The sequence below is a fragment of the Stegostoma tigrinum genome, chromosome 1, assembly GCF_030684315.1.
Source record: "Stegostoma tigrinum isolate sSteTig4 chromosome 1, sSteTig4.hap1, whole genome shotgun sequence".
Classification (NCBI taxonomy): Eukaryota; Metazoa; Chordata; class Chondrichthyes; order Orectolobiformes; family Stegostomatidae; genus Stegostoma; species Stegostoma tigrinum.
In genome coordinates this window covers 101,456,079-101,481,797 of record NC_081354.1, presented here as the reverse complement: position 1 = coordinate 101,481,797, position 25,719 = coordinate 101,456,079, and the positions used below count along the sequence as shown (strand labels likewise).

At 42.5% G+C, this 25,719-nt stretch overlaps 1 protein-coding gene across 1 annotated transcript in view; it reads right to left on the bottom strand.

The window, feature by feature from the left end:
* Positions 1–20,922, bottom strand: part of grxcr1a (glutaredoxin and cysteine rich domain containing 1 a) — an 88,282-nt gene extending 67,360 nt beyond the window's left edge. The window contains exon 1 of the mRNA XM_059651366.1: positions 20,539–20,922. Within this exon, the coding sequence (XP_059507349.1) occupies positions 20,539–20,922 (384 nt within the window). The remainder of the gene's footprint in view (positions 1–20,538) is intronic.
* Positions 20,923–25,719: the final 4,797 nt, after the last annotated feature.

Below are 25,719 nucleotides of genomic sequence, written 5' to 3'. Positions count from 1 at the left end.
TGTGTACTGTCTGCTTTGTCTTCAAAGAATTCAAGAAAGTTGATTAACATGTATAATTTGTAAAAGCCTTTGATAGCTTGAATCAACATGGTCATTGGCTCTTGCCCTCCAGACCAAGATGCCAAAACAAGTTTGTCAAAATTCTGTACTGCTTGCATGATGGTATTGTTGGAGATGTTTGTACCTGTGGTGAGATGTCCAACACCTTTGCAGTGATAAGTAGAATAAGGGTAAAATGCGTAATGGCTCCTCATGACTTCTCAGATTATTGCTTATGGCAATACATTAAGGAAGCCATCTGCTTAACTGCCAACATCAACAACGAAATCTGTTCAGCAAAGATCTTCTCACTCCTCAGACTTCCATCTATCTGATAGAGGTAGTCATCAGAAAGTTTCCAAACGTTAAAAATTGGCACCATCTGCCACAACCAAGAAGACATCCGGATATCCGGAGCAGATTACGGGGGTTATAGGAGGATGAAGTCTGGCTGGGATGCTCTGAGGGTCAGTGTGGGCTTGTTGGGCCGTAGCACCTGTTTCTACACTGTAGGGATTCTATGATTCTATGTTCTTCTATGATCAGACAATGGTAAACAAAACTCTGAGTATCACCGACTATCTTGATCTCCAAGACAGTATTTCTAAGGCCAAAATTATGCTTCAGCCAGCACTACAACATCTTATGAAGCAGGATGCCATTAACGGCAGCTGTCTCAAAGTTGCAGAAGATTTCTCACATGTTGCTGATGTGCTCCCGAGGAATGCCATTATTAATGAAGACATCAATGCACAGAAATTAGTTTCTGCCTCTGGCTGACAGTAAGATTGTGTCTGGAAACAGTGTAGCATTAAGCTAATGACTAAAATCAAACTCGATGGGGCCCTTGACCTTACTTGTATGAAGCAGAATTCTGGGCCTGTTACTGGTGCCACACCCAAGCTCCAGAATGCTTCCATCAAAAACACCCAAGGCCCATCATGAGAATTCAATGGCAAGTTGCAACAGGAGTGATGTCCAATGTATTCCAAAAGTAATCCAAACAATTCATTTTGGCATGTAGCAATTTTTGTCAATGGAAATCCTACTACTTGTAAACTTTATAAAAGATTGCTGTTACTGTATCAAAAACATATCGGGGGAAGAAACAGAAGATGCAGACTACAATGGTGTAACTACATGGCCCAGGAGATAGTGGTCTCAGGTGATAATTGAGTATAGACCCAGAGTCCTCAGATGTTCCTCATATGTTTAGCTTTTCATTTCTGGGACCATTTTTGTGAACCTCCTCTGAACCTGTTCCAGGACCAGTGCACCTTTCCTGAGATATGGGGCCCAAAACTGCACACAATACTACAAATGTGGCCTGACTGGAGTCTTATGGAGCCTCAGAAGTGCATCCTTGCTTTTATATTCAAGTCCTCTCAAAATAAATGCCAAAGTTGCATTTGCCTTCCTAACTACTGACTCAACCTGCAAGATTGCCGTGAAAGAATCCTTGACTAGAACTCCCAAGTCTGTTTGCACTTCAGACTTCTGAATTTTCTCCCATTGAGAAGATGATCCCTGCTTTTATTCTTCTTATCAAAGTGCATGACCTCACACTTTTCTATGTTGTACTCCATCTGCCACTTCTTTGCCCACTCTCCTAACTTGTGTCTCTACCCTCCCAGCTGTGTCTTTTTTTGTGTGTGTCTGGCTTTTCTCTTCCTTTTTACACCTATCATTTATACCTATTTTACATTTCTATCTCTCTAGTACCACCACTAGCACTCTCTTTGTCTTTTGCTCTGGACAAGCTCACCACTTTTTTCATTCAGTCCTCCTCCTCTACTGTCAACAATATAGCAAACATCATTTTCTGGCCCCTTGCATGTCTGAAAAGAGCTATATTGAATTCAAAACCAGAGTCTTATAGAGCCTCAGAAGTTCATCCTTGCTTTTATATACAAATCTTCTCAAAATAAATGCCAAAGTTGCATTGGCCTTTCTAACTACTGACTCAAAACTGTGAGGGTCACCGAATCTGAAACGGTAAACTCTGTTTCTCCCTCCACAGATGCTGTCGGACCTATTGCTTTTCACCAGTGCTTACTGTATTATTTCTGATTTCCACATCAGCAGTTTTTTGCTTTTGTTTTATTGTTGATGTATTAGCAGTAATTGGCACTGCATGCTTACACAAGCCACCACTTCCCTAAACATCGTTGCAATACCACCAATCCTTTGCACAGCACTCCACGAGTCATTCCTCCAAACACAATAGGTTACATTAATACACATCCCTCTGCGTACACATTCTCCTGGTATTAACGTCAGAACCAGTGCAAACAACATTCTGTAGATTTAGAGATAGTAGGAACTGCTGATGCTGGAGAATCTGAGATAACAAGGTGTAGAGCTGGATGAACACGGCAGGCCAAGCAGCATCAGAGGAGCAGGAATGCTGACGTTTCTGGTCTGGACCCTTCTTCAGAAAACTTCTGTAGATTTCTTTCATGTTCTTTACAACATACACTTTTACCCAGCAATGTCTCCCTCTTGTACACACTTTCTTCTTCTGCTCAGTAAGCATAAAATGCTAATCTGCCCAAACCACCATCAAAACCACTTCAAAGGCACAAACTAAAACCAGGCTTCTGACAGGGCAAGCTTTTGCACAACTGAAAGGTGTGTGGAATGATGAATGAGCTAAATAAAAACCGGAAGAAATGCAGATGCTGTCAATCAGGAACAAAAACAAAGTTGCTGGGAAAGCTCAGCAGGTCTGGCAGAATCTGTGAAGGGAAGAACAGAGTGAATGTTTCGGGTCCAGTGACCCTTCCTCAGAATTGAATGAGCTGTAGCCTTAAGAGGAGACGCAGAACCGTGAACAGCCTACATGGAACAGCATATCCTCCTTAGTTAGTCATTCTGATTTAATACGTTGGGACAATGACGTTTGACACCTCTGTCTTTCTTTCTGGTCTCCCTGTAACAACCACTAACTGAGCACCCACACATCACTACTGATCCTCCTCCATTGAATGGAACATTCATTTTCAGAAAGAGAATACTGCCAATATGCTATAAAGCTTCCTGAGGTTGATTAGCTACTACAAGCAACAAAAGTAGTGATCTGCACACAAACCAGCTGAGACATACAAATAATTAACTGACAACTATTTAGAACAATTTAAATTGCAGCCATCATGTGTCAATTTAAGTACTGCTGGAATTGTCATTTCTGAGACAGAAAAGATCAGAACCATACAAGTTCGACCCTCTCCCCACAAATTAAGAGAGTAAATATTTCAGGCTAACCATTGGTGAAAGTGAATTATTTAGGATTTCCTCTGGATTGTGATCAATTTCATGAACAGAGCTTTCCAACTGTGCTCTCAAAGGTTTACCAGGGCTCATTACTGGGCCCAATACATAAAACTGACAGTACATCTTAATCTGTAAGCGAGTTCAGTGTGGACACCAAACTAGAGTGAATACTGAACTCAAACAAAGACAGCCAAAGTCTGACAAAATGAGACAATAAACTAAGCAATTAGAATGCGACATTAAATTGCCAAATCAATTGAATTCAAACTCCAGAGATCATGTTGAAGGTGCAGTCTTTTAACCAATCCACACATAGCACAGATTTTTATCACCTTCATTTTTATAATGCCTGCCTAAACCATACTCAGGTCCTGACTCCAAAGATGTCCAAGGCCCAACCACTTGCACAATCTTCCCAGAGACTGTCTTCAGGAGCCCAACCCAGTTAAGAATAGTTGGTGAGCTCGACAGGTTGTAAAGCCAATGTGCGCTCCCAAACCTGGGGAAGATCCCATTCGGAAAGGTGGGTGCAGCTGCTGTAAGGCAGGAAATATTTGACCACTTCAAGTTGGAGATGCCTAGCAGAGTATTTTGGATATGTAAAAGTAAAACTGTGGCACATCTCCAACATCTTCATTGCGTAGAACAGGCTCTCAAAGACATTCAGTTTGCCTCAGGAAAGTCACATATAGCACAGATCAGGTTTTGACCTAATTCAGACGCAAAGTTGGACTTTTATGTCAGGGAGATGAACAATAAGAATGGTTTGGCTTGTTTAGGGCCTTCTTATAAAGAAATGGCTCTGTGTTATTGAGTAAAACAATGAAAACAAACCCAAAGTACTATCTCCTGATACAACATGATAATAGAGTAGACGTTTAGGATCATGAAAGGATAATTTAAAAGAAGGGAAAGCACTTATAACATCTGCAGGGTAGCTTAATGGATTAAAAAATATCATGGGCAGATTAGTTTTATCAAATGTTTCAATAACTTAAGATTGAGATTGTAGGTATTTATAGGTCCATGCCTTCTTAGCCGTCTAAGTACATGTGAGGATATAAAGTAAAGTTACATTGCTTTGGGGAGTAATAAATAATGTAAGGTGAAGGAATGCAGCAGCCAAATTATACACTAAATTCCACCCACAACAATCAGATAAAAGCCCAGGCAACCAGTTCCAGTAACATTAATTGATTGGCAAGAACAACATCAGCATTTCCTGGACTATACTTCAAATACTGTCATGGGATCTGAACAATTATTTCAATATTCATTAGAAAAGATCCAACCTTCAGTCATATATTAATGTCACAATCCTGTGCTGTATTAGTTTTAATTATGGTGTGGATTTTCTGCATTATGTTGTGCAGTCTATAAAGCTTAACTTCTCCAAAATCACCAAAACCAACATATATTCCTGAATTTTAAGCAGATGATATATCAAGCACAAATATATTTCTGTGATTATTTCCAATATTTTGTAAGTATCTAGAATCTAGCCAACACATCAGTGCAAATTAATGCTGACTACAAGATAATAAAATGTGAGGCTGGATGAACACAGCAGGCCAAGCAGCATCTCAGGAGCACAAAAGCTGACGTTTCGGGCCTAGACCCTTCATCAGAGAGGGGGATGGGGGGAGGGAACTGGAATAAATAGGGAGAGAGGGGGAGGCGGACCGAAGATGGAGAGTGAAGAAGATAGGTGGAGAGGGTGTAGGTGGGGAGGTAGGGAGGGGATAGGTCAGTCCAGGGAAGACGGACAGGTCAAGGAGGTGGGATGAAGTTAGTAGGTAGCTGGGGGTGCGGCTTGGGGTGGGAGGAAGGGATGGGTGAGAGGAAGAACCGGTTAGGGAGGCAGAGACAGGTTGGACTGGTTTTGGGATGCAGTGGGTGGGGGGGAAGAGCTGGGCTGATTGTGTGGTGCAGTGGGGGGAGGGGATGAACTGGGCTGGTTTAGGGATGCAGTGGGGGAAGGGGAGATTTTGAAACTGGTGAAGTCCACATTGATACCATATGGCTGCAGGGTTCATTTCACCAACACCTTCCACCCCAACCTTCAGTTCACCTGGGCCATCTCCAGCACATCCCTCACCTTCCTGGACCTCTCAGTCTCCATCTCAGGCAACCAGCTTGTAACTGATGTCCATTTCAAGCCCACCGACTCCCACAGCTACCTAGAATACACCTCCTCCCACCCACCCTCCTGCAAAAATTCCATCCCCTATTCCCAATTCCTCCGCCTCCGCCGCATCTGCTCCCACGATAAGACATTCCACTCCCGCACATCCCAGATGTCCAAGTTCTTTAAGAACCGCAACTTTCCCCCCACGGTGATTGAGAACGCCCTTGACCGCGTCTCCCGCATTTCCCGCGACACATCCCTCACACCCCGCCCCCGCCACAACCGCCCCAAGAGGATCCCCCTCGTTCTCACACACCACCCTACCAACCTCCGGATACAACGCATTATCCTCCGTCACTTCCGCCATTTACAATCCGACCCCACCACCCAAGACATTTTTCCATCCCCTCCCCTGTCTGCTTTCCGGAGAGACCACTCTCTCCGTGACTCCCTTGTTCGCTCCACACTGCCCTCCAACCCCACCACACCCGGCACCTTCCCCTGCAACCGCAGGAAATGCTACACTTGTCCCCACACCTCCTCCCTCACCCCCATCCCAGGCCCCAAGATGACATTCCACATTAAGCAGAGGTTCACCTGCACATCTGCCAATGTGGTATACTGCATCCACTGTAGCCGGTGCGGCTTCCTCTACATTGGGGAAACCAAGCGGAGACTTGGGGACCGCTTTGCAGAACACCTCCGCTCAGTTCGCAACAAACAACTGCACCTCCCAGTTGCAAACCATTTCCACTCCCCCTCCCATTCTCTTGATGACATGTCCATCATGGGCCTCCTGCACTGCCACAATGATGCCACCCGAAGGTTGCAGGAACAGCAACTCATATTCCGCCTGGGAACCCTGCAGCCATATGGTATCAATGTGGACTTCACCAGTTTCAAAATCTCCCCTTCCCCCACTGCATCCCTAAACCAGCCCAGTTCATCCCCTCCCCCCACTGCACCACACAACCAGCCCAGCTCTTCCCCCCCACCCACTGCATCCCAAAACCAGTCCAACCTGTCTCTGCCTCCCTAACCGGTTCTTCCTCTCACCCATCCCTTCCTTCCACCCCAAGCCGCACCCCCAGCTACCTACTAACCTCATCCCACCTCCTTGACCTGTCCGTCTTCCCTGGACTGACCTATCCCCTCCCTACCTCCCCACCTACACCCTCTCCACCTATCTTCTTCACTCTCCATCTTCGGTCCGCCTCCCCCTCTCTCCCTATTTATTCCAGTTCCCTCCCCCCATCCCCCTCTCTGATGAAGGGTCTAGGCCCGAAACGTCAGCTTTTGTGCTCCTGAGATGCTGCTTGGCCTGCTGTGTTCATCCAGCCTCACATTTTATTATCTTGGAATCTCCAGCATCTGCAGTTCCCATTATCTCTTAATGCTGACTACATTCGTTTTTAGACCTTTGAAGATAAGCTAATTTGTTGTTTTCGACACCAATATGCATGCTTTAAAATACAATGTTGTTTTAATTTATTGAGGAAAAGGCTTTGGAACATTAATTAACCAACAAATGAGAAACTAGCTTCTGAACAGTAAAGTAAATAATACATGGTTCAACAAGCTCTTTTTGAAAGAAATTTTCAGTTTTTTAAAAATCAGATTTTAATTCATTCATGGGATATCATCACCTCTAACTAAGCCGCTATTTATTAACTATCATCAATTGCTTTTCAGAAGGCAGAGCTGAGTTATCTTCTTAAATTGTTGCAGTTCTTGAGGTGTTGAGGCACATACAGTACTGCTAGTGAGGGAGTTCTAGGATCTTCGCACAGCAACAGTGAAAGAATTGTATAATAGTTCCAAGTGTGGATGGTGTGACTTGGAGAGGAACTCACAATTGATGGTGTCCCCATGTATCTATTGCCCTTCTCCTTCTACATGGAATTAGAAATGGGCTTAGGAGGTGCACAGTTTTAAAATAAGGGGTAGGCCATTTCGAACAGAGTTGAGGAAAAACTTCTTCACCCAGAGAGTGGTGGATATATGGAATGCTCTGCCCCAGAAGGCAGTGGAGGCCAACTCTCTGGATACTTTCAAGAAAGAGATAGATAGAGCTCTTAAAGATAGTGGAATCAAGGGTTATGGGGATAAGTCGGGAACAGGATACTGATTGTGGATGATCAGCCATGATCATAATGAATGGTGGTGCTGGCTCGAAGGGCCGAATGGCCTACTCCAGCACCTTTTGTCTATTGTCTATTGTGCTGTCAGACATCCTGGGTGAGTTACTGCAGTGCAAATTTTGGATGGCATTTATGGCTGCCCCAGAGTATCTGCAGTAAAAGAAAAGAGTGTTGAAGGTATGAGATTGATTTCTAATCAAATAGGCTACATTTTCCTCAATGATAAAAATGAAAAGAACTGTGGATGCTGTAAATCAGGAACAAAAACAAAGCTCAGCAGGTCTGGCAGCATCTGTGGAGGAGAAAACAGATGTTCTGAGGAAGAATCACCAGACCCAAAACATTAACTCTGTTTTCTCCTTCACAGATGCTGCCAGACCTGCTGGGATTTTCCAGCAACTTTGTTTTTGTTTTCTTTTCCTCAATGACATTGACCTTCTTGACTGTTGTTGAAGTTGCACTTATCCAGGCGACAGAAACTATTCCATTAAACATCTATATTGAGCCTCATTCGAACATACAAACAAGGAGCAAGAATTGGACCTGCTCCACCATTCATAAAATTCATGACCAAAACTCCATATTCCCATCTACCTTCCATAAGCTTTCACTACCTTACATATCAATAGCCCACTTTCACTGTCTTTTCAGGAAGACAGTTCCAAAAACTCACCTTTATTGATAAATTATTTTGGCCCATCTCTGTTTTAAATAGGGGCAACTCGATGGCTCGGTGGCTAGCACTGCAGCCTCACCGCATGAGGGACCTGGGTTCAATCGCAGCCTCGGGCGACTGCATGCAGAGTTTGCACGTTCTTCCCGTGTCTGGGTGGGTTTCCTTCAGGTGCTCCAGTTTCCTCCCACAGTCTAAAGATGTGCAGGCTAGGTGGATTGGCCATGCTAAATTGCCTGTAGTGTTCAGGGATGTGTGTGGGTTATAGGGGGTTGGGTCTGGGTAGGGTGCTCCAAGAGTCGGTGTGGACCTATTGGGTCAAAGGGCCTGTTTCCACATTGTATGTGTTCTATGATGTCTATAAATGGGTGATTTCTTATATTCAAACACTGATCCCTAGTTCTGGAACTGAAGAAGAATAATCCCTTCCATTTCTACTCTGTCAAGACTCCTCAGGATCTTACATGTTTCCATTAAGTCATTTCTTATGTTCTAAACTCCAGCAAATTCAAATCTAACTTTCACAATTGCCCTTATAAGAAAACCCGCCCATTCTAGACAGTAATAATGGGAACTGCAGATGCTGGAGAATCCAAGATAACAAAGTGTGGAGCTGGATGAACACAGCAGGCCAAGCAGCATCTCAGGACCATAAAAGTTGACATTTCGGGCCTAGACCCTTCATCACCTCTGATGAAGGGTCAAGGCCCGAAACGCCAGCTTTTATGCTCCTGAGATGCTGCTTGGCCTGCTGTGTTCATCCAGCTCCACACTTCATTCTAGGCAGTAGTCTGGTAAACATTCTGTGAAGTGCTTCTAACCCATTCAGCTCCTTCCCTGAAAAGGGTGAGCTAGACCATTCACAGTACTTCAGATGTTTTCCTACCAGTAAATTGAGTCATAACCTCTCTATTCCCCCCTCATAACAGATTAAACAGTGGACAAGATTTGGAATGACAGGAGGTGAGATACTTGCCACAGAATTCCCAGCCTCTGAACTGCACTTGTAATCACTGTATATATATATGGCTGCTACATTTCAGTTCCAGATCAATAGTAAGCCCCCAGGATGTTGATAGTAGATGCAATGGTAATACCATTGAACATAAAAAGGCAATGCTTAAGTTCTCCCGTGTTGTAGATGGTCATTACCTGGAAGTGATGGGGGACTAACATTACTTACAGGATTAAAGGTTGACAAGTTTCCACTTTTGCTGATATAGACATACACTTGGCATTTCTTGTCAGGAAAAGGTCACTAGTTCAGAGGTGCTGGAATATGCTACTTCCATCAGCATACACCAATTGCTGTGCCAATGATGGCTGCACTGGTTCAGCCACATTCATCAGTTGGATGATGGCCACATACCCAAAGACCTTCTATACAGTCAACCGATCTGTAGGTCACAACTTCCTGGATGTACATACTCCTGTTACACGGACACCTGCAAGTGAGATGTGAAGATGGTGGGCATAGATACTAACAACTGGGAGATAATTGATGATGGCCATGAGCTCTGGAGTCTGAGTACCTGGAGGGGCATTGGAACAAGTGAGCAGAAATAAAACGTTTAGCTGGCCAAGAAAAGAGGCTCACACAAAACTGATAGCAATGTATCATTGAGCTTCTAATTCCGCTGCCACAAATACATAGATTGTCATGCCAGAATAGTGTTCCTGGGCTACATCAGGTAGTACTTAACCATCACTGTGACCACCACGCAACCATCACATTACAAGATGAAGGATTGCCACTACCACTCCTGGACAAGTGGATTTATTTAAAATTAATTAGATGCTTTAACAGATGATATAATACTTAATATTCTGGAAGGATGAACTATAATTGTCAAACTCTCACCATCTCATTTTTAAGCAAGTTCTTTTGCATGCAAGTGTTATGTCAATTGCATCTAAGAAGCTTTGTATCACATTTTAATTTCAAAATCAATTTTAATTACTTTTTATTCTTTCATGGCACATGAATATTACTGGCTAGCCCAGCGTTTATTGCCCACCTCAATTGGATGATGATCTGCCTTTTTGAATTCCCACAGTCCACCTAGTATAGGTGGACCAAAAGTGCAGTTTGAAGATTAGTTTAATTTCAGGAAATACCGGAATTCTTTCAGGCACTGAAATCCCAGTCCTGCCAAAATTATTATAGATGTAAACCAGGCGAGTTAAAACCTAGATTGGGATCTGGACAGGGGTATTTGAAATTTGCCTTGCAAAAGAGAAATCCTCCAGCTACCATTCACAAAAATGTTATTTTTCTGGGGAACCAAAATTCCATCCACTGCAGGATTGAACAATGCACTTATGGAAGTGATATTCCTTGTTTATATTTTGCAGTTACCAGAGTGTGACAGTTATGCTTGGTGAACTCAAGATAACAAAGTGTGGGGCTGGATGAACACAGCAGGCCAAGCAGCATCTCAGGAGCACAAGGGCTGACATTTCGGGCCTAGACCCTTCATCAGAGAGGGGGATGGGGAGAGGGAACTGGAATAAATAGGGAGAGGGGGGGAGGCGGGCCGAAGATGCATCGAGGAGAAGATAGGTGGTAGTTTTCAGAGTTTCTACAGGCCTGGCCAAAAAAGACACCTTCAAGCTATTCAAGTTTGTATGTTCAACATTTTGAAAATCCCATTACTTGCTTTGAAATTTGGGAAATAGCATCTCAAGGATCATATTTTTATTCTTATCAGACATTTTGACACTTTAAAATGGGATGTGTAGATATTTTCAGTAGCCTGCCTTTTTAATAATCTAAGTACATACAAGAATATGAATTAATATCATGGTTCTGACACGTTGCTTTCCCATTAACTCATCTGCATAATGCAATCTGTTCTTCACCCCTTTTCTATCTGCCACTTTTAAAATGCCCTTTACTTTACAGAGTCAAGAAGATAAAATGTTAGGCTGCTGCTGCTGAAAATTATGACAATTTATTTTATTTTTGGGGAATGACATAAGACTATTCTCAACACTAAGTCAGTGATGAAATTAATCATCTTCAGCACCAGGTAATGAACTGTGCAAATGAGATATGGCTGTGAAAATTAAATAATTGTGTGTTTCCAACATCAAAGGTACAAACTAGAAACAAAATGTATGAATGAGATATGGTTTATCCTGTGTCAGTTGTGCCTGTCCCTCTAGAGGATGTTCAACATATGTAGAAATATTTATCAGTTAATTTAGCATCTACATGACACTTTCAAATAACACTTGGAAGCTCAGGGGGTACAGACATGGAAAATGCACGCATCAAGGGAACATCTATATAGAGAAATAAAAATTCAGTTTGAACCATTTCTAACAAGTTAAGATGACTTTCTGGTGAGGTTCTTGCAATGTCATGTCAATGGTTTTCTCTCTTATATGCAGTCTTCGAATCTGACAGTCAACGCACCTGATTTAAAATTTGAACAAAGTCTGGCTTTTAACCAAAGCCTTCCCACCATCTACAAGGCACAAGTCAGGACTGTGATGGAATACTCCCCCCTTGCCTGGATGAGTGCAGCTCCAACAACACATGACAAGCTTGACGCCATCCAGGACTAAGCAACCTGCTTGATTGGCATCACATGCACAAACATCTATTTTCAGACGCTTAGTTGCAGCAGTGTGTACTATCTACAAGATGCACTGCAGTAATTTAACAAAGATCCATAGGCAGCACCTTCCAAGCTCACAATCACTTCCACCAAGAAGAGCAGATGATAATGGGAACACCACTACCTGCAAGTAGCCATCCGAGCCACTCAACATCATGACTTAGAAATGTATCATTATTCCTTCACCGTCACTAAGCCAAAATCTTTGAATTCTCTCCCTAAAGTCTTTGTGGGTCGTCTACAGAACATGGACTCGAGCAGTGCAAGAAGGCAGCTCAGCACCATCTTCTCAAAAGCATCTAGGGATACAGAATAAATGCTGGTCAGCTAGTGACATCCACATCCCACGAATGATTTTTTAAAAAGCTGTCTGCACCAGCTACCATGAGAGCTACAATCATCTATACTTCTTAAATATTGTGAGGTTTTCCACCTTTAGCATCCTTAAAGGCAGTGAGTTCCAAGTTCCCACCACTCTCTGAATGAGGAATTCTTTCCTCACATCCCCCCCCTTTACCTTACATCCATGCCACTGGTCATTCATCCTGTCACCAAGGGGAAAAACTCCTTCTTGTCTAGCCTATTTATGCCCTTTACAATTTTGTACATCTCAGTCATGTCACCCCTCACTGTCCTTTGCTCCAAGGAAAACTATCACAGTCTATCCAATCTCTGTTCATAAGTAAAATTCTCCAGCCCAGGCAATATCCTGGTAAATCTCCTTGGCATCATCTCCACTAAATTAACATCCATCTGATAATGTGGAGTCCAGAACTGCACACAGCTATAGTCTAACTAACATTTCATACAGCTCCAGCTCCACATTCCTGCTCGCAAACTCTATATCTCGGTAACACACCACAAACACCTTTCATAGAATAGGAATGACTCCTATGCTTGATGTTATCCCTGCTTCACATTAGTTAAAATGAAAGAGAATTCTCACAATCAAACCATGTGTCATTCTCTTAACATCATTCTGCACACAGGGATAGTAGAAAGTGCAGATGCTGGAGAATCTGTGATAACAAGGTATAGAGCTGGATAAACACAGCAGGCCAGGCAGCATCAGAAGAGCAGGAAAGCTGATGTTTCGGGTCTGGACCCTTCTTCAGAAATGGGGGAGGAGAAGGCGACTCTGAAATAAACAGAGAGAGGGAGAGGCGGTGACAGAAAGTGGATAGAGGAGCAGGTAGGTCAAAGAGGCAGGGATGAAGCTAGTAGGGGTGAGTGTAGGTAGAAAGTGGGCGTGGCGGTTGGTCAGTGAGGTGAGAGGAGCGGGTAGGTGGGAGAAAAGACGTCAGGTCAAAGAGGTAGGATGAGACGGGGCACTGGTCTTGGGATGAAATCGGGGATAGGGAGGTTTTGAAGCTTGTGAAGACCACTTTGAGACCATGGGGTTGTTGGGTTCCAAGGCAGAATATCAGGTGCTGTCCCTCCAGTTTTCGGGCTGCCTCATTGTGACACTGGAGGACATGTCATCCAAGGAGTGGGAGGGGGAGTTGAAGCAGTTTGCAACTCGGAAATGTTGTCATTTGTCACAAACTGAGCATAGATGCCCCCTAAAGCAATCTCCAAGCCTCTGCTTGGTCTCCCCAGTGTAGAGGAGGCCACATCGGGAACAGCAGACACAATAAAGCCCATATTAGCAGATATGCAGGTGAACATCTGTTTAAAGTGTAAGTTCTTCTTGGGCCTGGGATGGAAGTGAGGGAGGAGGTGTAGGGGCAGGTGTAGCACTTCCTGCGATTGCAGGTAAAGGTGCCAGGGCAGTGGGGTTGGTGGGGAGTGTGGAGCAGACGAGGAAGTCGCAGAGAGAGCGGTCCCTTCGGAATGCAGATAAGGGTGGAGAGGGAAATATATCCTTCGTAGTGGGGTCAGATTGCAGGTGGCGGTGGTAGTGGAGAATGATGCATTGAATCCGGAGGTTAATGGTGTGAGACATGAGGACGTGGGTAGTTCTGTCTTTGCTTTTATTACAGGGAGGGGTGTGAGGGTGAGGATGCAGGAAGCACAAGAGATACAGTCAAGAGCGTTTTTGACCACTGAGGAGGGGAAACTGCGGTCATTGAAAACGAGGACACCTGGGATGTCCAGGAGAGGAATGTCTCATCTTGGGGCAGATGCAGCAGAGGTGGTGGAATTGGGAATAGGGGATGGCATTCTTGCAGGACAGTGGGAGAGAGGAGGTGTAGCCTAGGTAGCTTTAGGAGTCGGTGGGCTTGAAATAGATATCAGTTTCAAGGCAGTCATCAGAGACGGAGACAGAGAGATCCAGGAAGAAGAGAGAGGCATCAGAGATGGTCCAGGTGAATTTAAGGTTGGGGTGGAAGGTGTTAGTAAAGTGGATGAACTGTTCGAGCTCCTCGTGGGAGCATGAGGCGGCGCTGATACAGCCATTGATGTAGTGGAGCATAAAGTGGGGGATAGGGCCAGTGTAGCTGTGGAAGTGGGGCTGTTCCACGTATCCTACAAAGCGGCAGGTATAGCTTGGGTCCATGTGAGTGCCCATGGCCACCCCCTTCATCGGTAGAAAGTGGGAGGAGTTGAAGGAGAAATCGTTTAGGGTAAGAATGAGTTCGGTTAGGCGGATAAGGGCGTTGGTGGAGAGGAACTGGTCGGGTCTACTGGAGAGAAAGGAGTGGTGGGCTTTTAGGCCATCTGCATGGGAAATGCAAGTATGTAGGGATTGCAGAATACATGGTGAAGATGAGGTGTTGAGGGCCAGGAAATCAGAAATTTTGGAGGCGGTAGAGGGTGTAAGTGGTGTCCCAGACGTAGGTGGGGAGTTCCTGGACACGGTGGGGGGGGGTAGAAAATGGAGTCAAGATAAGTGGAGATAAGTTCAGCAGGGCAGGAACCAGGTTGAAGAAGAGGAACCAGGTTGAAGAAGAGTCTAGGCCCGAAACGTCAGCCTTCCTGATCCTCTGATGCTGTTTGACCTGCTGTGTTCATCCAGCTCTACGCCTTTTTTATCTCAGTTGACCAGGGCAGTCAGGTTTATGGATTTTGAGAAGGAGATTGTTGAATGCTCTACCCCAGTGTAGTGAGCCAAATATATTCAGACACAGACCACGGTTTTGATCCTGAGACCCTGAAGTAAAAACTTTATCCCCTCTAGTTTTGGACACCCCACTCTGGAGAAAAGATATTGTCTATTTACCCTATCATGCCCCTCATGATTTTATAAATCGCTATAAAGTCACCTATCAGCCTCCAACTCTACAGGGAAAATAATCCCAGTCTATTCAGCCTCTTCATATAGCTCAAACCCTCCAACCCCCGTAACATCCTTGTAAATCTTTTCTGAGCCCTTTCAAGTTTCACAACACCCTTCCTATAGCAGGGAGATCAGAACTGCACACAGTATTCCAATAGTGGCCTAACCAATGTTCTGTACAGCCACAATGTGACCTCCCAACTCATATACTAATGTACTGACCAGTAAAGGCAGCATACCAAAAACCATTTTCACTATCCTATCTGCCTGCGACTCCTCTTTCAAGGAACTATGAATCTGCACTCCAAGATCTCTTTGTTCAACAACTCTCCCCAGGACCCTACCATTAAGTGTATAAGTCCAACACTGATTTGCCTTTCCAAAATGCAGCACTTCACATTTATCTACATTAAACTCCATTTGTCTACCTTAACGTTTTTCAAGATACCCAACATCTCACAATTCATACCTTAGAGTATCAAAACAACCTCTCTCTAAACTTACCATCATCCATGTCCTCCTCCTTGGTGAATGCCAATGTGAGGTACTCGTTATGGACCTAACCCACTTCCCCTGGCTCCACACATAAATTCCTTCTTTTGTCCTTGGGTGTACTGACCCTTTCCCTAGTTACTTTCTTAATCCTAATGTCCACGTAAAATGTCTTGGGATTCTCCTTAATCCCAATTGCCAAGGACATTTCATGGCCCCTCATAATTTCTTGTTTAAATTCTTTTCAGCTTCCTTTACACACCTCAAGGGCCTTGTTTGATTCTTGTTGCATAAATCTTATAGATGCTTTCTTTTTCTTTTTAACTAAACTTTCATTATCCGTTGTTATCCAAGGTTCCCAAATTTTGCCAGCCTTATCTTTCATCCCCACAGGAATATGCTTGGTCCTGAACTCTGATCAACTGGCCTTTAAAAGACTTCCACATGTCAGATGTGGATTTATCTTCAATCAGCTATCCCAATCCAATCTTATTTCCAGTTGCTACCTAATACTGTTGTGGTTAGCCTTCCCCCAATTTAGCACTTTCACCAGACGACAAGTCTTATCTTTTCAATAGCTATTTTAAAACTTAGAGAATTATGATCATTGTCCCCAAAATGTACCCCCACTGAAAATTTGATCATCTAGCCAGGTTCAGTTCCAAATACAGAGTCTAATATAGTCCCTTCCCTTGTTGGACTATCTATGTATTGTTTCAAGAAAGCCCCCAGTTGTATCTAATAAATTCAGCCCTATGCAAGCCTTTGGTCCTAACAGAGTCCCAGTCATGATTGGGGAAATTAAAATCACTCACCAGTGCAATGTCTTTTTTATTACATCTTTCCATAATCTGTTTACACGCCTGTTCCTCAACCTCCCATTGGATTTTTAGAGATTTATAGTATAACCCCATCATCGTGATTGTACCTTTCTTAAGCCTGAATTCTACCCATAATGCCTTGCTGGCTGAATCCTCCAAGATGTCCTGTGTTAGTGCAGCTGTAACATTCTCCAAGATTGGTAATGCAGCTCGTCACCTCTTTTACATCCCTCACTATCTCATCTGAAATATCTAAACACTGAATGTTGAACTTCCAGTCCTGTCCTTCTCTCAACCAAGTTGCTGTAATGGCTACTAAAGCATATTCCCATGTACTAACCCAGGCTCTAACCTCATCCACGTTATCTGCTATACTCCTTGCATTAATATGAATACAGTTCAGATCACAAGTTCTGCTCTGTTCTTAACTTTGCCTTGCCTGTTCTTCCTTGTTAGACTTACTTGACTGAGCCCCACTCTTCTCTTCAAACACTCCACATGCTGACCTACTCCTCTGTTTCCCATCTACCTGACACACTAGTTTAAACCCTCCTAAGTGGCACCACCAAACATCCCCATCAGGATACTGGCACCCCTCCACCCTTCCAATATAGGCCCCACATGCCGTGGAAGCAATCACAATGATCCAGAATTCTGAATCTCTCCCTTCTACACCAGCTCTTTAGCCACACTTACAACTGTATTATCTTCTTATTTCTGGCCTCAATAGTGGGAGTAATCGCAAAATTACAACCCTAGAGGTCCTGCTTTTCAACTTCCTACCTAACTCCCTAAATTTCCTTCCCAGGACTTCATCGCTCTTTCTGCCTACATCATTAGTACCAATATGAGCAATGGTCACAGGTTGCTTACTCAAGAATATCTTGTGCCTGCTCAGACACATCCTTGACCCTGGTACCAGGAAGGTAACATACCTTTCTAGAGTCTCACTTGCAGAAGTGTCTATCTGTTCTCTAGACAATAGAGTCCCCTATCACTATTGCTCGCCTACACTTCGACAGTCACCCTTACTCACCATTCCTAATAAACTGCAATGACAAAAATAAGTACTTCATACCCTATCTCCCCTCAGACACTACTCACTCTGTCTGTTGACCTGGTTCCTAAGCAGCCAAGCCCACTTCACTTTTTGAGTCATGATGACACCTCCGGAACTCTGCCTCTGTGTTCAGCTCCATTCCCACTACCGATGCTCTGATTTACCTCAGTCCTATCTGACTGACCCTGCTCCTCAGGTATTTATATTGTAGCTCATGCCACTATTCACTCACAGGCTCACTGCGTTGTACTGCCTCGACTGCTGCCTCTCACACCTTACTTTCATCATGCAATGGGGTCTGTCAACACGCCCAAGCAAAATCCCTGAAATTAGAGATCCAGAGCTCTCTTCTGCTTCATGGACTGCTGGCCACCCTACCTGTGGTCACTATTCGATTCGGGCACAGTTGTGACTAAACTAATTAGAATCTGATGACGGGTCTAGGCCCGAAACGTCAGCTTTTGTGCTCCTAAGATGCTGCTTGGCCTGCTCTGTTCATCCAGCTCTACACTTTGTTATCTCAGATTCTCCAGCATCTGCAGTTCCCATTATCTCTAATTAGCTAGCCACTCTGTATTGCCTAGGATTTCCTTCCTGACAAGGGCAGAAGTCCCACTCTAAACCAAGTAAGGCTGCCCACAGTGAACTACCACAGATCAATGTGGTGCTAATAGGCTTTTCGGTCTGGGGTGGTAATACATAACCCTATAAAATGCATCCTGTGATTTGATAATCTGTTTGCTATGAGCAATAACAAAGTTGCTGGAAAATCTCAGCAGGTCTGGCAGCATCTGTGGAGGAGAAAACAGAGTTAACATTTCAGGTCCAGTGACCCTTCCTCAGAACTGATGGTGGCTGGGAAAACGTCAGTTTACATGCAGAAAATAGGGAGGTGAACAAAAACAAAGTTGCTGGAAAAGCTCAGCAAGTCTGGCAGCATCTGTAGAGGAGAAAACAGAGTTAACACTTCCGGTCCATATGAGCATGTTCTTTGCCACCAGGGAATGTACCAAATGTTCCTATTCTTCTGTTGACTGTTTTGAAAGATGGTACATTTTTGGATCAAATTGGATAACTGACTAAGAAATGCATAGTAACAGATAGCGACTAACCATAGTATTCCATCAGACATAAATGGCAAGAGCTAATAGACCAGATTACTTTCAAATAATCTTCAAGAGGAGTATCTTTATAACAGAATGTAAAACATAATGGACAATTGCAGAAAATACACAGAAAACACAAATATTTAAACACATCTTCGGGACAGTTTGCCAGTGGGCAAAGATATTGTCAATAAAATTCAACTTTGGGACATGTAACATAATGCAAATGATATTAAAGAAACAAAGGTATTAATAAATTAAGTTTACTTTGTTAAACAAGAAGATAAACAAGAAATGATCTAAGAGTCATTCCTGAGTAAAAGATAATACCAGTTGCAAACAATATGTTCAAAATGCCCATAGAATTTAAGTCAAAGAAATCTCAGGTCAAAAATCACCTGCTGAAGGTTTTGTTGTAGTGAGGATAATACTGACATTTCCATAGTCACCATTCATAAATTGCTATCTGGAATCAATAATATATCTAAAGACAGATGGTCAAATGTGTTTGATAGGAGCAGTAAGGAGGCATCTTGCAAAGTAAGAGTGCAAAGGAATCTTTTGACATTGTGACAAAATAAGATAAAGTAGCAAATCTAGTTAACAAAACCATAAGAAGTACAGACAAATGTAGGGTTATTTCTAGAGGAAGAGAATTAAAATGCAAATAATAGAAAGCGTGTGGAATTCCCCACCATTTTGAATATTTAAAGTGCATAACATTGTGGTATGAAGCATATGAAGAGAAACCAGATAAAGAGGTAAAAAGAATAAAAGGATATGCTAAAAGGATGAGATGAAGACAGATTACGTGTAGCTCATGTGCAGCAGAAACACAGACATTGACAGATTGCTGTATGCTGTAAAACCTATGTAATTCTATGCAACATTATAGACCACCCAAGTGTATTTACATTATGCTCACAGTTTAAATCTGAAAATTGTTCAGGAATTCAGCTTAAACCTTTCATATAGTATCCCTGGTCTGTAGTTTTAACAGAAGTGTTAACTTATTTAAACTAAGGAAGTCAGTACATCTAATAAAATGCCAAACAATGAAACAAAGGGAATGTGCTATGGTAATACAATGAGGCTGTAAATGATGAAAAGTATTTAGAAAAAGACAATATATTTCAATGATTGTATTTTGACAGGGAACGCATGATGTTAAGCAAACTTGAAGATAATTAAAGGCACATTTATAAAGTAGGTTCATACAAATTTGAAATTGGAGATCAAAGGCCATGTTTATTAGATAAAGAAGCCTTCAATTAAATTTAACTTTGGAAGGTGAATTTTGTCTTAGGCCAGCATGATTTACATTAATCCTACAGTTCACAAAGGCCCATCCAGACGACTGAAATATTGAAGATGCAATCGGCCACAACATTATGAAGAACTGCTCAGACAATTTAGTACAACGAGTATTTTCAGACTTTAAGAAAATAAGATATTGCAATTGAAAACACATTCTACTTACAAAGAAAAGGATATAAATGTCAATCTTTCCATAATTTATTAAGTGGAAATCCACAAGTGCGTCAGTTGCCAACATTAATTTCCTTAATACCTAAATAGTCGATACTGCATAATGGCAACAGAGGATCTTTGACAATGTTGTTTCATTGTTTGCTGCAACAAAAAAAACATCCAAACTGCAGTGAGAGTCACCTATTTATGTGCTTTGTTGTGAAAAAATTTAGATTCCTACCAAACAGAAGCTTTCTAAGGAGTAGTAAATTGCAAACAAAATTCAATACACTTCATTATAATACAGTCACAGGATAACTGCAATTTTCCTCAACTTTCATGAAGATTTTCAGACTTCTGAAACACTATTATATGACAGCAAATACTTTGCTGCAACAAACTTGAAGAAAAAGTCAGAAGCTAGCAGTGTTAATTACCATTACAGGAGATGGAACACTTATTGGGAAAATCTTTATACTTTTGACATACCTGAACCGCACCAATTGACAAATTACTGAAAAGTGCTTGCCCAGCGCTGACTTTGTGTTTGACACCTCTCACTGTACCATTTTTACTTAAGATATTAATTCTCTTTCGAAAGATTCCTCTGTCTTTGGTGGTACTTGCTAACAGAAGCATGTCATCACATTCATTTTCATTACCATCAGTTTCCAAAGCAAAATGCTGCCCATTATATCCATTCACTTCACTGTAGCTACTGCATTGCTCACTCTCAGAATTGCTGGCACATTCTGAGACTTGGGAGTCCACCAGGTTTCCATCGGTATACACTTCTTTCAGCACTCTTCCACTGTTTGCAGAAGATACTCGAAACCTGACTTTTTTCTGTTGGCGCTCTCCGTCTGTCTTCATTAGGCCAATGAGTCTAGATTTTTCCATTGGAAGGTGAATTTCACATTTCCTTTTCACAGAAATCCTTCTGCAGTCTGTTCAAATTGAATATAAAAACTTCCCACTTATGTAGGTAGATATTCTATATATATTGCAGTACCATCAAAATTTAAGAGTGTGAAGGGCAACAGGTCAACACTACTCCTCATAGAGTCTTACTTCAATAATGCATAACATTACATCATAGACACCTTTATATCAGCAGGGGTAAAATGATACAAATGATTAAATATTTTATCATCATTGTGTACTCTCTGTGTACCATTAAAGGTAGCAACATTAGTTCATTCCAATAGAACGTGCTCTACAATTTCACTTTAAACCTCTCTCTTGTCTCATGATTAGGACTAATGAGTTGTTTTTAACAATTTGTGTTAAACCTCATCTGAACAGAGTGCAACAAGGAACAGCTGGCAAGGACAAATTCATAGACCTTGCAGAACATGACAGAAATTCATTTTATTGTAATGAATGATGAAATTCTTTTAGCTTTTGTAAGTAGAATATAAACATTTCTTTTAATACAAGAAGATGGCAAAGTGCTAGTACAAACTGGATAAATGACATAAGTTAGCATATATGGCAGGCCATTTGGTCTATTTAGTCCACGTCTGTGATTTGGCTCAACTTGGGCCTTCCCCACAGTTTTCTCTGATATAAATGTATTTTCATTATCTATTCCCTTCTCCCTCATTTGTTTGTATAGTTTCCACATAAATATATCTAAATAATTTACTTCAACTGGCTAAAGAAGTTTCTTCAGAATTGTCTCCTGGATTATTTTGCCCTTTGATTTTGTCTGGGTTGTAAATGTCGCTAGCAAGTGTCCGCATCTGTAGGCCATCCCTAAGTCAATTCAGAGGTCACCTAAAGGTCAACCACATTGTCTTTGGTTTGGAGTTAAATGTAGGATATTTGTGAACTGTATGAATTTTTATTACAATTAACAATAGTTACATCATCGTTTGTAATTCCAGGTCTTATTCAATTTTCACCATATGCCATGGTGGGATTCAAACCCATGCCACTGAACACTAGTCTGGACTACTAAGCCAGTACCATTATCACGATACCAACTATCCCAGCTACATTTAGTTAGTGGTACAATTTCATTGTGACAATCTTATATTCATCATCTCTATGTATGTTTTTATCCCTGCTTTTTTTCCACTCTATCAAAATCATTCATAATATTAAAGACCTCACTGTGCAGTGCACAATGCATATGAATCAATATCAGCAAATGTAGCCATCCCCTTTAACCACTCTATAGAAGACTAGGATTTCCCTTTATGGTAGCTACTTGTCTCTTCCCATAGTTTTACTTTGCTTGGAATCTTAGAAACCATATAGCACCGAAAGGGGACATTCAGCTTACTGAATCTGCTCTGACCCTCCGAATAGCAACCCACACAGAAAATCTTCACCTCAGTGGCCTGCATAGCCCCCACTCAACCATTACCATCAAGCCAAAGATTCAATGGAGACTGCAGGACAGCATATCAGGAGCTGCACAGGTATGCTTCAAAATGAGATGTAAATCTGGTGAAGCTATTAGGACTATTTGCATGCAGAACAGCACTAGCAACAAGTCATAGATGAGCTAAGTGATCGTGCATTCAACGGATAAGATGTAATCTCTGCTGTCTACCCACATCCAGTCATGAATGGTGGTGGACAATTAAACAATTCACTGGAGGAGTAAGCTCCACAAATATCCCAATCTTCAATGATGGGAGAGTCCAACATATCAGTGCAAGTGATAAGGCAGAAGCTAACTTCCAACATGCCAAGTGAATGATCCATATTGGCTTCCTCCCGTGATGCTCAGTGTTAGAGATACCGTTCTTCACCTAATTCAATTGACTCCAAGTGATATCCAGAATCAGTTGGAGACACTGGATACTGCAAAGGCGATGGGTCCTGACAACATTCTGGCTGAAGACTTGTGCTCCAGAACTTGCTGCTCCCCTAGCCAAGCTGTTCCAGTACAGTTACAGCACTGGTATCTATCCAACAATGTGGAAAATTGTCCAGGTATGTCCTATTCATTAAAAAAAGTACAAATCCAACCCAGCCAGTTACCGCCCTATCAGTCTACTGTCGATCATCAGTAAAATGGTGGAATGTATCATCAACAGTGCTATCAAGCAGCACTTGCTTAGCAATAGCCTGCTCAGTGATGCCCAGTTTGGGTTCTGCCAGGGCCACTCTACCCTTGACCTCAATACAGCCTTGGTTCAAACATGGGCAAAACAGTTGAATCCCAGAGGTGAGATGGGAGTGACAACCCTTGGCATCAGGTCTGTATTTGACTGAATGTGGCATCAAGGAGCCCTGGCAAAATTTGCATCAGTGGGTATCAGGGGCAAACTCTCCCCTGCTGAAGTCATACCCAACACATAGAAGATAGGATAACAAGGTGTAGATCTGGATGAATACAGCAGGCCAGGCAGCATCAGAGGAGAGGAAGGCTGACATTTCGGGCCTGGATTCTTCTTCAGAAAATGGAAGATGGCTTTGGTTGTTGGAGATCAGTCATCTCAGCTCCAGGACATCTCTGCAGGAGTTCTTCAGGGTAGTGCCCTAGGTCCAACTGTCTTCAGCTGCTTCATCAATGATTTTCCCACCATCATAAGGTTAGAAGTGGGGATATTTGCCAATGATTGTGCAATGGTTAGTATCATTCATGACTCCTCAGATATTGAAGCAGTCCATGTTCAAATGCAACAACAATGAATACTATTCAAGCTTGGATTGAAAAGTGACAAGTAACTTTCACACCACACAAATGTTAGACAATGGCCATCTCCAATAAAATGCATTCAACCACACCCTTTAACATTCAATGAATCAACATATCACTGAATCCCCTACTAACAATGTGCTGGGGATTACCATTGAGCAGAAACTCACATGGACTCACCATATAAATACAATGGCTACAAGAGATGGCTGAAGACCAGAAATACAGCAGCAAGTAACTCACCTGCTGACTCCTCAGAACCTGTCCACCTCAAGTCGGGAGTGTGGTGAAATACTCCCCACTTTCCTGATGAGTGCAGCTCAAACAACACTCAAGAAGCTTAGAATCATCCAAGACAATGAACACCACATCCATAAGCAATCATTCTACCCTCCATCAACACTGGGTATCAGCAATGAATACTATCTACAAAATGCATTGCAGATATCCACCAAAAATCCTTAGAAAGTGTGTTTGACACATAACCACTTCCACCCTGAAAAGACAAGGGGAGTAGATACACAAGAAAACCATCAACTACATGTTCGCCATCAAGCCACGCACCAAGCTCATTTGGAAACATATCAGCCTTCCGTCCTTGCATCAAAATCCTGGAATTCCCTCCCTTACAGCATTCTGGGTCTACCTACAGCAAATGGACTGCAGCAGTTCAAGGAGGCAGCTCTTCCGTGCCTTTCAAAGGCAACTAGGGATAGGCAATAAATGCTGGCCAAATCAGCAATGCCCACAACCAATGAGAGATTAAATAGAAAATGAAATAGAGAAGGTCATGGTGTAGTGATTCAATTACGGAACTGTAGTAATTTCTAATGAACCTGTTCAGAAATGTCACTATACACCAGTGAGTGTAAGAGATGGGATGACATGATTTGGTTGTACAGGACATTTGTGAGGCCACTTTTGGAATACTACATTCATTGCTGGTCCCCCTTGCTATAGGAAAGATTTTGTTAAACTTGCAAGAAAGCAGAAAAAATTTACAAGGATATTGTTGAAGTTGGAGGGTTTCAGCTGTAGGGAGAGGCCGAATAGGCTGAATTTCCTGAAGTGTCGGATGTTGAGGGGTGACCGTATAGAGGTTTACAAAATCTTGAGGAGCATGAATAGGGTGAGTAGCCAAGGTCTTTTTCTGAGGGCTAGAGAGTCCAAAACTAAAAAGGCTTAGGTTTTCATGCAGAAGGTGCTTCATGTGTGAAATGAGCTGCCAGACAAAGTGGTGGAGTCTGGTACAATAACAACATTTAAAAGGCAGCTGGATGAGTATATGAATAGGCAGGATTTAGAGGGATATGGGCCAAATGCTGGCAAATGGGTCAAGATCAGTTAGGATATTTGATCGGCATGTATGAGTTTGCCTAAAGGGTCTGTGCCCGAGATGAACAATTCTATCACTCTCTGACTCTGAATCAGGTGGAACCTGATCCCAATCTCCTGGTCAGAAGTAGAGACATGACTACTACACCATAAGAGCCCTTATAATCACTGTACTACAAAAGGCATGAAATCAATGAGAATTGAAATTGTGCAATTTGATGGAAGATAATAAATGTAGATTGAAATCATCAACAAAAATGGGATGAGAGAAAGGCATTGTTGATCTTGAGAAAGAGCAGACTGGGAAAGAAGATGGATCCTTTGGAATCTCTGGATTTATTGTTAAAAAATTCAAAACATAAATTAAATAACACAGTGTAAGCAGTTGTGAAGCAGTTGCATGCATACTGTGGGTAGCTGATGTATCGATATTATAAGATACGTAAGTCTCTATTTTAAGTTGCTCCACAAGTAAATTGTAATCACTTCCTCCAACACTTCCGCCATCTACAATCCGACCACACCAGTAAAGACATTTTTCCATCCCCACCCTTGTCTGCCTTCCAGAGAGACCACTCTCTCCACGACTCCCTTGTCCACTACACACTCCTCTCCAGCCCCACCACACCCAGCACTTTCCCCTGCAACTGCAGGAAGTGCTACATTTGCCCCCACAC